A 13,678-nucleotide genomic window follows, 5' to 3' on the forward strand; every position below is an offset into this window, starting at 1 on the left:
AAATCCGAGAGTAAAAATGGTAATATACCAAGACTCGGAGGGCTAATTCTCATCTGTACACTTCATTCATTCCATATTATCTATGTCTTTATTGTTAGGTACTTTAACCAGACACTGGCATTTCCAGAATCTGTAGCTGGACAGATTTTTAAAAATAAATAAATATGGTACCATTAATCAGTTCAACAAAACCATTAACGTTCAAACAAATATAAAATACGTATAGCTAACGTAAAGCCTAATTTCAGTTTTGTGACTCCCCAACGTATAAACATATGTCATGGCTATATATCCAAGAATAAATTTTCACAAAGTTAAGCAAAAACTATAAAATTAATAAAACATCATGTATCTTCATAGACAGCATAAAAGTTTGAGGATTCTTTAATTTAAAAAAAAATGGGGTTTTTAAATGCAAAATCATTCAAATAATTACATAAATATTTTACATGCAAGGGTAAAATATCCTTAGAATCATTATAAAATAAAATCCATATTTTAAAGTATAGGAAATCTATTAAAGAACTTGACTAAAATACATACAATTTACTTGAACAATATTCATTCATAAATATAAAAAAAGTACCCCAACGCAAACTATCAACTAATGGTAAATTCGGATCTAAACCCATTTCTTGGCTCATCTGATATCTTCAATAATAGCCTTAACTCAACGCCAAAGGAATGTTGAACTTATACTCTCATGCCAATATGAAATTGCACAAAAATATTAACTAAAAGTGATGAAATAAAAACCAGGGCTGAATTTTAAATTGCATGCCAAGCATTAGGTTAGTTCACAGAGTTGGCACTATATGAACCAGATTGAGATCACCAGTCAGGGACATTACAACATAGGCCACCAGTTTCATAACATATTGCCTTTTAGGGATGCAATGCCCGCATGTTTGGCTAGACTTTAACACTGTATTTCTCCTATTTTGTTAAAAATAAGTAACTAGCCTATGTTGTCAAACATTTGATAGCTACGCAAGTAACTACCATCGCGACAATGGTGAATAGTAACTACTATCGTAACAATAGTGAATAGTGTAGTATTGTACATATTACTTTACAAATACTGTAATATTCTTTAATACTTAAGTAAGTACAGTAAATGCATTAAAAAGGGATTGCCTCTTAGGCCTTTAAATGAAGCAAATATACAAGAACATTGCCAACAGATCAGATTACCTGTGTATTTGAGAGGACACAAGAAAAATATTTAAATGTTCTGCTGTAAATGTGAATTAATATTTCATTGATTTATATAGTATATGTATTCATTTTAAATTATTTCAAAGTATCATTCAATTAATAGTTTGATTTATTTAATACTTTAAAGGGTGATATTAACGAAAGGCTGTAAGTATAGGAGTTATGAAATAAAAAATTCGAAATTTTAGCAATTTGTAAAAAGTGTATGCACAGATATTTCATGACCTTACAAACTGAAAGAATTTACGTTTACATTTCAAGAAATTTCACTCACACTGTGTGTGTGTGTGTGTGTGTGTGTGGTGATGTGTTTTTCATCAATGATTTAAAAAAAACTAAAATATTCCAAAATTCCTTATTTTATTAGGTTATCCACAGCCTTACCTAGCACCAGTGAGTAGAACTAACCTACTACCTAGCCATGTAATTTGAAATTCAGCAATAGTTTTCAGCTTTTATGCAACATCTTATTTCAATTATAATTTTTGCACACATTCATATTGGTGGAAGGTCTTCAGTTAAACATTTGTATGGTGGAGGGTTACTGTACATAGTTTAAGGAAACCGTTCAAGATAAAATGAGATTTTCTAAAAAACATTCATCCTAAAGAGTTACATAAAGAATTCACATAAACAATCCACATGAAACAATAATTATATACTATTCTTTTCAAAATTTGTACTCACACTTGAGAGATTCAAAAAATGTCTTCATATTTTGAATAAAATTTAAATTAAACATAAAATTTCCCAGTCGAATGGTATTTATTTTCATTATGAAACTCAACCTATTCAATATTCACAAGTTCTCTTATAAGAAAACTCACTTGAAGAAAGCCTAATGAGCTCACAATTAGCTAATGATTCAAATACTACCAATTATCTATAAAATGTTACCCATCTAAACTTTGATTACCTTCCACCAACTAAATCTACATAGAAAACTAAACATACAGGTATATATTAAACATTATTTTATATTTTGTCCTAGATGCAATGTGAACCCATAGTCATTAGGATACATGTCCAAGACCAAAATTTATTAATGGGAACAATGGTAAAGTTCTTATAGCATGTAAAGCTTCCAAACATAATTCATAAAGAGATTTCAAAAAACCTAAATTAATGATATTCCCTGCTATCTATACTTAAAAACATTTGAAACAAGATACAATTCAGACATTACATTATTCGTACACCAAAACCCTTGTAATATATTAACATATAGTTGGCGATGGAAGCCATTTGAATGTCTTCAGATTTGAATGAAAACAGTACATACTAAAAATGGAATCAGTACACATGATTAGAGTGCCATTTAAATGCCATTCTTTAGTCACTTCTACCTCAACCTTCTTGTTGTTTTTGAGAGCTTCAATACAGTACACTGAGGACACAAAGAATATCACTACAATTAGAACAGTAAACACTGAACATCTTCAGTACACACTTCAGTGCTTTTAGTAATTTCTGAAAGGTGAGTAAACAAGAGTTATTATAACAAACTCACCTTTGTGCTATGATTTTGTGCACATAATAAAAAAAGCAAATTAAATCCTAAATGATGTTTCTGGAGAATTGATATGTCTTAGTCGAAGATAAACATCAGTTCCTATACCCTGCATAGCTTGAATCTCCAAACTGCCTCCCATGAAGTCTGCATAAGCCCGTGATGTGGGCAACCCAAATCCAAATCTGTTTAGAATACATAACGTTAATGTATAGCTTTCCTTTAAAAATAAACATTGCAAATATATATATGCCTATTCCATAAACACCAGCCTCTTACTTATGTTACAGTAAAGTATTACACAATTTACACTTCAGGAAGATACAACACCTCCCAATACTGCACAGACCCCTAATGTCCCAAAAGTGATGGAAAAAGTAAATACTATTGAACTGCTGTCAACTTGGCACAGGCTACCCAACACTACATGTACCTTTACATCATTGTGAAACTCTGTAGCATTAACAGATGAGCTTCAATCTACCATATTTTCTCTGTTAAGCCTCATCTTCTGATAAATCTTTTTCCCTTGAATCATCCATCTTTTTGTGTGTGAAGGTGTGTTATTTATTTCTTTCTATGGAATACATTACCTCAAACTTTATATAGCTGCTGATTCTCATCTCAAGTTGTTGGACAGGACTTTACAGTCTATTAAATTTCTTATTCCTGATCTAGATATTAATCTCTGGCACTGTCGTTCAATTAGTTCATTATGCATGTTGCATAAGATTTTTTATAATTCTGACCAGCCTTTACACTCAGATCTTCTCAGATAGTTCCATCCTGTTTGTAATACTAGGTATGCAGTTGATTCTAGAGTCAGGCCTTCTATATCATGAGGCTCAATACTACACAGTACTCTAGAAATTTTATTCCAGCTGTGACCAAGTTGTGGAATGATCCTAATCGGGTAGTTGAATCAGTAGAACTTCAAAAGTTCAAACTTACAAACAAATGTTTTAATATTGAACAGGCTTACATAAGTCCTATTATAGTTTATATCAAATATCTGTTTTGATGTTGCTAATGCTTTTAAAATATTCTATTTTAATTTTTCATAACTTCTTATATCGTTTACTTATTTCCTTTTCTCACGGGACTATTTTTCCCTATTGCATCCCTTGGGTTTATAGCATCTTGCTCTTCCAACTAGGGTATAAAGACTGCTAGATATACCAAAGAAAAAGTTGCATGGAACGCCAGGAATATACCCAGCTCGCTCACCCTTATAGGGTGTTGGTATAGTAACTGGGGCGTGTTAGAACCACTACCAGAGGTCCTTTACCAATTAGTCTTCTTCCTCAATATCCCCCGATACTACGAGTTGCCGTTCCACATCCGACTACTGCCCGCTACTACGGCTACTCCCCCCCCCCTCACCACCACCACTACCACTACCCACGCTTCTTCCCTCATTCCTTTTCTAGCACCGTGATATCCACACTCGTTTGTTTTCGTAGCTTCTTGTGATAGTGTTTTCAAAGATGCCTGACGTTTTGGAGATCCCTACTCCCAAGTTAAATATTGTAATTATCTGTTTTGATAATTCTAGGTAGCGACACACACAAAATTAATAATATTGTTAATTTTAGCCTCAGCGGCTTTGTGTGATGCCTTCCCTCACGGGCATATTCGGCAGCCATTTTGGTGTCGCTACCTCCGAGAGCTCCATGTTGTTTACGACTTCCAATTAGTTCCTCATACTAATTGTAGTCTAGTTTATTTAGCTCTAGACACCTTATACAGTGTTTTAGCATGGTTATTGTAGTTTATTAACGTTTGAGTATTATTTAGGCTATTTTGGCGTTCATTTGGTTAGCCTACCCGACCGGGCAGTACTCGGCTTCGGAAGGTAGCCTACACCATGAGCTTCCCCTTCGATATACGCATTTTATATCTAGGTTAGGATGTTCCTATTGAGTATTATGCGGGGAATCGGAACACGTTTTACTTTATATAGGATGTTATCCTTAAATCATTGTACTACCTGACCAGGTCGGCATTATACCCAATTTTGGAGGGCTAGTTATTGTTTAGAGCAGTTTAGTCTTCCTGACCAGGTCAACAAATTACCCATTATGGAGGGTTAAGCTATACGCTTGTATCACGCTGTGTTCCTCTATTCCCCCCCCCCCCCTTTTTTTTTACTCACTTCATGTCGTTATAGCCTATTTTACTGTAAAATACATATGTCAAGAAGTTTTTATTTTATTTATTCTGCATGCTTTAGTCGGGAAGCCATAGGCCTACCGCCTCATCGGGTATTTCCATTGTGTCTCGGAGGGTTGTCCCACCCGACCAACCACAGTGGTCACCTGATCTCGAGCCAGCCTCTCTCCTTGGTTGTCCCCCTCCCCCTACAGGACTATTCGCCACACCCTACCTCGGGAAGTAGGCTTGAGTCACATTCTGTTAGAGAGAGTGGGAAGACATCCGAGATAGAGGCCTGGCTCACACGCTCCGTGCGTCAATGTGGGTAGCGCTCTCTCCTCGGCTCGTCATGGTTGGCCACCAGACGCGCGGGACTGAGTATGCACCTCCCTTAGTACCTCGCACCCCCCACCTCCACCCCTTTCCCTGGAATTCCATCCTCGCTATCCTTCCGCCCCGGGAGGACCGGGATGACTTGAGAATCATATCTATAAGTTAGTAGCTATGATTCTTTAATCGGATTCAGGTAATCTACCCTGTTTTGATCTTATAAGTTTATCCCATATTTATATAAGGATTTTTACGGATGGTTGCCCCGGGAAGAGGGTCTCAGACGGAGCTTAGTGTTTACTTAATTTATATTATTATTTTCGGGCCGGATTCACACGATTGGAATCCATACTTCCATCCAAGTATTCCGGCGATATATTGGTATCCCTATATTCTTTTTTCTTTGTACCTCCTTGTCATCATTATTTAGTTCATTTTTATATATACAATGCATTCCGTTGCCACCGGAACTCTGGATGGTTGTTCCTGTTACGCTCGTCCCTAACCTTTCTTCATACATCCCACTCCGGTAGGGGTACAGAAGGCTGAGAAAAGTTTCATATGAAAATTCTTCGCTCCGGGGTTCGACGGACTGGTTCAAGGTTAATCCAACCATTGTTTCCAACCGTTCCAGATATTTATAATAACAATTTCTTGAAAGACATTAACCCTTTTACCCCCAGGCTATTTGGAAATTTCCAATCCTTAACCCCCAAGGGTTATTTTTTTTCAAGCACATTTTGCAGTAATTTTTTTCTAAATTGCTCTAACCGCCTTAATTTTCGTTATAGAGAGGTCAGGTTGGTCTCATTCTCTTGGAAAATGCCTGAAGTTTCTCAAAAAAAATTATCAAAAATATGCAAAAAAAAATTTAAATAGCAGTTTTTTGCAAGGACGTACCGGTACGTCCATGGGGGTACTGTAAAGGGATGAGTTTTGTGAAACGTACCAGTACGTCCTTTTGGGGGTAAAAGGGTTAAATGACGGAGGAAAGAAAACAACATATAGAATACCATTGCAAATGATTATTTTATAGTTATTAAGTCAGCATGCAATCCCGCTAAGCTCTGCACAGCGGACTTTATTTAACTACAGGTATTGCTCGACTTACGACCTATGCGACATACGACTATTCGACTTTACGACCATTTTTTCAGGGTGATGACGTCACAAGTTTATCGGAAATAGGACGAATATTTCCTTGAAAATAATCTATTTTCTTGTATACATATAAACTGATTTATCTTGGTAAATTATTATTTTCTTTTATTGTTAATATTCAGTATCTATTCTCAGTTAAAAATATATTAAGAAAAGTTTTAATATCTGTCGAGTTCATATTATGTCTGGTGACGTCACATCACCGGCGGAAAGCTTCCGGGCAATACAGTGATTTCCTTCCAATAGGCTAACGATTAATATTAGTATTTCCATTATCAAAATATTAAATAACGATACAAAGTATTTTGAGGGTCTGTATCGGTTGTCATGAGTACTACGTAGCGTAAATTTGACTGTACGCTACTTTTTTAATCTCTGATAATGGATCGATGTTTATCTAAAGAAAATATACTAATAGGGCAAATATTTTCTTGAAAATAATATATTTCCTTTTACATTATAAAAATAAAATTTTTTTTTTTGTTAAGTTAGTATTTTCTTTTCATTTCTTGCGAGAAACAAAGAAAATTAATTTACATATATTGCAAGTCATTCTTCGTAGAGATTACTGTACGTCACGTGACTTGTGACGTCATGTATCTGGCGGAAGCGCGCTGACAAACCGAATGATTTCCTTTCATTGTTACCGAGTAATCTTATTACAGCATTCCCATCATCGAAACACCCAGTAACGATATCAAGTGTTTTAGTGGTCTGTATCATTAGTTATAAGATTAGTACAACTTACCGTAAATTTAAGAAAAAAAAAGTCTGATGACGTCATATTTCTGGCGGAAGGCGAGAGGCAAATCAAGTGATTTCCTTCCGATGCGTTACTATTCCCATAATCGAAACATCGAATAATGATATATAGAATTTTTAAATAATTTTCAAAAAAAAATATGAAGATACTGTACAACTGAATTAAAAACAAAATACAGAGAGAGAGAGAGAGAGAGAGAGAGAGAATATTCCTTTTATAACTAATAATAAGGTCTATAAACGAACTGTATGGAAAATGTGATACCCTATAACATATTGGCGCTGATGTAATATGCATTATGAAGAAATTTCGAATGTCAAGAAAATCATATAAATCAGTGTTATTCGCACTATATATACTGTATGTGCTCATAATAGTAATACAGCAGCGTGACCTTGAGATCAGCTGATGCCAACCGAAAGTAAATTAAAAGTATTTGTTGATTATTGATATGCTCAAGAAATTGAAAAATAAAATATAAACGTTCTTTAATAAACCACAATTAAACACAGTAATGTCTAATGAAATATAAAGGCTTAATATTGAACTACAATACTGTACTCGATTGTGAAATGCTTCCAAAATTGATGAATACAATAATGCATTTATAGAGCATATGATATCTCCTATGAAAGACAGTAAGAAAATATTGACAAAATATGATCCAGATTGCCGAATCATAACGTATCAAAATAAATCTACGGAAACTTCACTTTTCTAGTTCGACATACGGCCAACTCGACTTACGACTCATCTCTCGGTCCCTATCTCAGTCGTAAGTCGAGCAATACCTGTATATATATCGCCGGATCTCCTGGCGCAATCTAATTCGAAACTCATTTATCAAATTATCTTACAGGTGCTACGCTGTCAGGAGACAGCATGCACTGCTGTATTGCAGCAATCGTGCGGGCATGAGGTCTGCTGCTCTCATGCCAGGTGTGCGGTCCAGGTGGCCGATCTTCTGGTTTGGCATCCGGAAGGATGCAAGATTTGTTACGCTCTGGTCTCCGACCTTACGAGTGACTCGGTATGTACTACATCCCTTCCTCTAAAAATAATTATTGAATTTATTGGAAATGTTGGAAATAATTATTGTACATATTGGAAATTTGGTATTAAATTTTTTTTTCTTTGTCGAAATCCCTTTATTGAACATATTGGAAATGTTGGAAATATTTATTGTACATACTGGAATTTGCAACTGAATTTTTCCTCAACCAAAATCCCTTTTATAGTTTAAGTTCTAACGGGAATGTCTCTTTCAGACCACTCAAGCCATCAAGAGCACTTCCCTGGCGACCCTCAAGACCTGGGTCGGTGGCTTTGGCCGTAATGTAAAGGCTAAGAAGACGTATATTCTGGCGGAGGAGATGTGCACCCTACTCTACCCCAACGCCAAGATGTCAGCGGCGGTAGCAGCAGATGTAGCGGCTCCAATTATCGCCAGGATTAGAGAAGAAACTCAAGTCCTCCCTGAAGATTTGGAGGGACTAGGCGATGATGTTTTGGAGGATGTAGCCGCTATCAATTTGGATGTTGAACCAATGGTCGTCGACTCGACCGGACGAGGTAGGGAGGTAAGTGAGCCAGACAGCGTCTGGTCTATGATTCCTTTTCTTAGTCCGGCGCAGTCTAACTCTTCCTCTGTCTCTTCTTTCCGGGGGTTTACTGGGAATGTCATGGCTAGGGACAAGTCATGCTCAGTAGCCCCAAAAATAAAACATGTGAAGAAGGCTCTAGGCAAAACTCGCAAGCATTCTAAATTACCTAAACCTCTTCCCACCAGACCATCCTCAGCTTCTAAGATGCTGACGGACTCAGCAAGGGCTAATCCGCCACCTAAAAGGTCGAGAGCAAAAGAGCTCAAAGGGGAAGTCGCCGGAACTGGCTTTCGATCCAGTAGCCTTCTCGAGCCAGTTCATGGAGAGGATGGGGAATATAGTCCAATCTCAGATTGGATCAATTGCCGATTGCCTGCAGTCGATGGACACTTTAGCCCAGAGACTGCAAAATCAGGAAAACCTGAATGAGAATCTCTTGCGATCCGGGGCTACCACAACAACAACAGTTTGTGGTCCCGGACGCGTCAAAGCTCCCGGCGTTCGTAAAGAACAACCCGTGGCGATTGGCTCTTCATGCGCCGTTCTCCGAGGGCATGCTAACTATTGAAGGATGTGGTACCCGTCCGGTAGAGGACTTTGAATTCTACCCGCCGGGTTTACAATTCCCCTTCCCTGGTTGCGCGCGCCTGACAGAGGATGCGCTAATAAGGGTAGATAAGATTCCCATGGAAACAGTTATCTTCCCAAAAGAGCAAGCTCAGTCCGCCTGGGTCGGACCCTGAATGAGTGGGATTGTGTTAACACAAAGTTAACCCCTCATAAAGGTGCACATACCATGTTCGTGGTAGAGGAGCAAACCCCTACACCATGCACCACCAAGGTAGTAGACCTTACTCTGCAAGCGGCTATGGAGGACACGCCCATGCCGCAACTTAAAGAAACGGACCTGACTTCCCTATTGTTCTCGGGAGACCAAGAATGCTGGATTGACGCCCCGCCTACTTTCACGGCAGGGAAATTGAACCCAGACTGTGCCACCGCACAGTTCAGTGAACAACTCCCCAGACTACCGGACTCACTTATTAAGACAGAATACGATGCAAGAGTCAGGCTGAGTAGATCCATCAACTCAGCCACGATGGCGGAGATGACTTCGTTGGTCTACGCCGAGGAGCCTCTTTTTAAGGTCCTGACAAAGTCCTTGCTTCACACACTTCAGTGTGATGCATATGACTTTGCAGTGGCTCGACGTTCTTGCCAGAAGCATGTCTTAGCTGAGGCCTCCATTAGGCATTAGGGGCTAATTACTGTACTGCAATTTGTTCAGTGTACTTTCCTCTTGGTAAGGGTAGAAGAGACTCTTTAGCTATGGTAAGCAGCTCTTCTAGGAGAAGGACACTCCAAAATTAAACCATTGTTCTCTAGTCTTGGGTAGTGCCATGGCCTCTGTACCATGGTCTTCCACTGCCTTGGGTTAGAGTTCTCTTGCTTGAGGGTACACTCGGGCACACACTTCTATCTTATTATTTTTTTTTTCTTCCTCTTGTTTTTTTGAAATGGTGTGTTGGGCAGGCTTAATAGAAGGGCCATGGATGCCTGGTGGTTTATCAAGAGGTTGTCTTTTCCTTTTTCTGACTTTTTTTTTTCTTCTCAAAACCATCCTTACTGTCCTCCCTTCAGTTGAAGTGGCTATCCTGAAGGGTATTTAGCCTTGCATGGTGTATCAGCTCCTCCATTTTGACAAGTTTTTCTGACTTTTTACTATAGTCTATGGGTATCATCAATCACTTTATTTATAAATGTGTACATATTGTTTTTGTTATAATTCTTGTTAATCTAATTTTTAAGTATGATGTCTCTTTTTTATTTTTATTAATTCTTATGCTGTCTGGAGACATTGAGCGAAACCCGGGACCAGTACATCCTAGATTTCGTTAATGTAGTCTTCTGTATTGCAATATTCGTGGTCTTCATGCAAATATCCAAGACCTTACAGTTGCGTCCAGACAGTATGATATTCTTTTGTGCTCAGAAACTTTGGTTTCTAATATGAGGCACTCATCTGAGCTCCTTATAACTGGTTTTAAGAAGCCAATAATGTTGAAACGTGATGCCATCCCTGGGGCCAGGGGAATGGCGGTGTATATTAGGACCGAGTACCCTGCTTCTCATAAGTCCTGCTATCAATGTGGATGTCATGAGATTCAGGTAATAAAAGTTTGTGGCAGGCATAACAACTTTTATTTGTGTTCGATCTACCGGAATCTTCGATTGTCTTCTTACCATTATGGCTAAGACACAAGAAGATGATAGAAAGGCTTCTTTTGTCTTTGTTGGTGATTTTAATGCTCACCATAGGGAGTGGTTAAGTTCTATCTCTCCTACCAATTGTCATGGCTTAAGAGCTTTAGACTTTGCCTCTGAATCAGGCTGTGAGCAAATCATAAATGAAGCTACTCACAGGTCTGGTAATTGCTTGGACCTCGTATACACTGACTCCCCTGGCGTTATAACTAGTAAAGTTGGTTCTCCAGTCGGGACATCTGATCATGCCTTGATTTCATTATTAGTGAAGACTGAGCAGCCTGTCCCCTGATATATAATATTCTTGTAAAATTTATATGAAATCCCAAGCAGACTGGAATGGAATTTTGCATGATCTTTTGTACTTGAATTGGTCACAATTATATAGTGTAGATCCTGTTGTCCCTTTGAATGAGAATCTAGTCAACATAATTGATAGGCGTATCCCTTCTTGCGTGCTAAGGTACCGAGTGAAGGACAAACCGTGGTTCAATGATGATTGCAGACGTGCTTATTTGGAGAAGCAGGAGGCCTATCACCTTTGGAAGGGTAACAGATCAGATTTGACTTGGAACAACTATACTCAGCTTCGAGCTTTTGCTCAGAGAGTTTATGCCTCAACTGAAAAGGAGTACAATTTAACCATAAAAGAAACCCTTTCTGGTACAACTCAGGAACATAAATGGTGGTCTACCCTTAAATCTGCACCCTTTGGTGTAGATGCAACAGTTCCTCCTTTACTTAAATCAGATGGCTCAGTCACTCACTGTCCAAAGGAAAAGGCAACCCTTTTGGCTGATGTTTTTGACAGTAAACAGTAATGAAAAACTTGAACTTCCTCATTCCTGTTTTCCTGAGGCTAACCTAACTAGTTTAGCTTTTCGATCTCGTGAGATTAAAGCTCTGTTGATGGACCTTGATGCTTATGGAGGTGTAGACCCAAATGGTATTTTTCCTTTGTTTTTTATAAAGACAGCAGATTTCTTAGCTCCAAAGTTATGTTATTTTGTGCGTTAGCAAGAAGAGGAGCTTTTAGCACTTGTTGGAGAATTGGTAATGTTACTCTTCTATGTAAATGTGTTTGTGGTAGCTCAAGTTCCACTGATTACCACCCAATTTCCATAACTCCCATATTATCTAAAGTTTTTGAACGTCTTCTGGTAAAACGTCTTAATAGGTTTGCTGAAGGTAATCATCTACTCCCTAGTTTGCAAATTGGTTTTCGTAAAGGCCTTGGAGCATATGATGCCCTTCTTACAATCTCCAATGCTGTACAGAAATCCCTTGATTGTGGTCAGGAAGTTCGTATGATTGGCCTTGATTTTAGTGCTGCCTTTGACCGTGTTAATCATGAGGCCCTTGTTTTCAAACTCAAACAGTTGGGAGTGAGTGGGTCGTTTCTTAGCATTATTATTGATTTTTTAAGTAATAGATCTCAAAGAGTTGTTGTTGACGGGCACCATAGTGAGTATAGGAATGTGATATCCGGTGTTCCACAGGGTAGTGTTCTTGGCCCATTACTTTTCATACTATATACATATGACATGTGGTTTGGCCTAGAAAACAAGCTTGTTGCATATACAGATGATGCTACTCTCTTTGCATCAATTCCATCCCCTGAATGTAGATCTGGGGTTGGTGAATCCCTTAACCTGTTAAGCATCCCCCCTGGACCAGGTTGTCGCTAACATACCGTACGTTTTTTTTGCCCTGAGCGGTCATTTCACTAATGATAATTTTTCAAAGTTAATATCATTTCTTTATCCTTATAATTCGTATTCATAGTTAAAAGTAGGGATATTATTCAAAAGGTTGAGTAAAAAAAACAATTAATACTACTATTATTTAATTTCAGAAGGCTACATAATACTGAATATTATAATGGGTTCTTTTTATTTTCAATCGGAAATCTTACGCCAGGATCAGCAACAAAAGCAAAGGGACAAGAGAGAGAGAGAGACACAGACACACACACACACACACACTCTCTCTCTCTCTCTCTCTCTCTCTCTCTCTCTCTCTCTCTCTCTCTCTCTCTCTCTCTCTGTGCATTTCCTTTCCTAAATAGTTTTGTGAAATCTCATTGTCCAGTCATTCGGCAATGAGGAGTCATTTTCGCTCTCGGCATCAAAAGAAAACTTTGTTTCTTCAATATCCACATCACAGGAGGATTCAGAACTAGTGCTCTCATCATCAAACAGGTTATCATTATCAAATTCCTCAACAAGAATATCATTTATTTCATCGAAAGAAATAACCTTCCTCTTTAGACCTCTCATTGCAAAAGGAACAACAAACAACCTTTTCCGCATGAACGCCCGAAGCGCACTGAAAGGAAACCAGTTTTCTAACATCAAGCTACCTTCAGAAAAATAGTTGCCAAACATCATATAAGTTCCTATTTACAGCCCCTATATGCTGAGAGTGTTGCCAAGTGGTGATCCTATACTTACTATACGAGTAAACGTATTATCACGAGACTGCTGACTTGAAAAGGGCAGTTAAAGCCATGAACGGAATCGGCAGTTGAAGGCGGGTACCAAGTAGATTGTGGTGAACGACTTATCACGTGGGTGAGGCTTAACAGGTTAATAGAGATTTAGCTAAAATCAGTGCATGGTGCAAATTATGGGGTATGAAGTTAAATCCTAACAAAAATCAAAGTATGATTGT

General features: G+C 38.0%; 1 protein-coding gene across 1 annotated transcript in view; it reads right to left on the reverse strand.

Moving 5' to 3' along the window:
• Positions 1-955: 955 nt before the first annotated feature.
• LOC137638421 (branched-chain alpha-ketoacid dehydrogenase kinase-like) overlaps positions 956-13,678 on the reverse strand; it is a 323,487-nt gene continuing 310,764 nt past the window's right edge. Inside the window, exon 9 of the mRNA XM_068370483.1 lies at positions 956-2,913. Within this exon, the coding sequence (XP_068226584.1) occupies positions 2,769-2,913 (145 nt within the window). The 3' untranslated portion in view covers positions 956-2,768. The remainder of the gene's footprint in view (positions 2,914-13,678) is intronic.

This window comes from Palaemon carinicauda, chromosome 3, assembly GCF_036898095.1.
Source record: "Palaemon carinicauda isolate YSFRI2023 chromosome 3, ASM3689809v2, whole genome shotgun sequence".
NCBI lineage: Eukaryota > Metazoa > Arthropoda > Malacostraca > Decapoda > Palaemonidae > Palaemon > Palaemon carinicauda.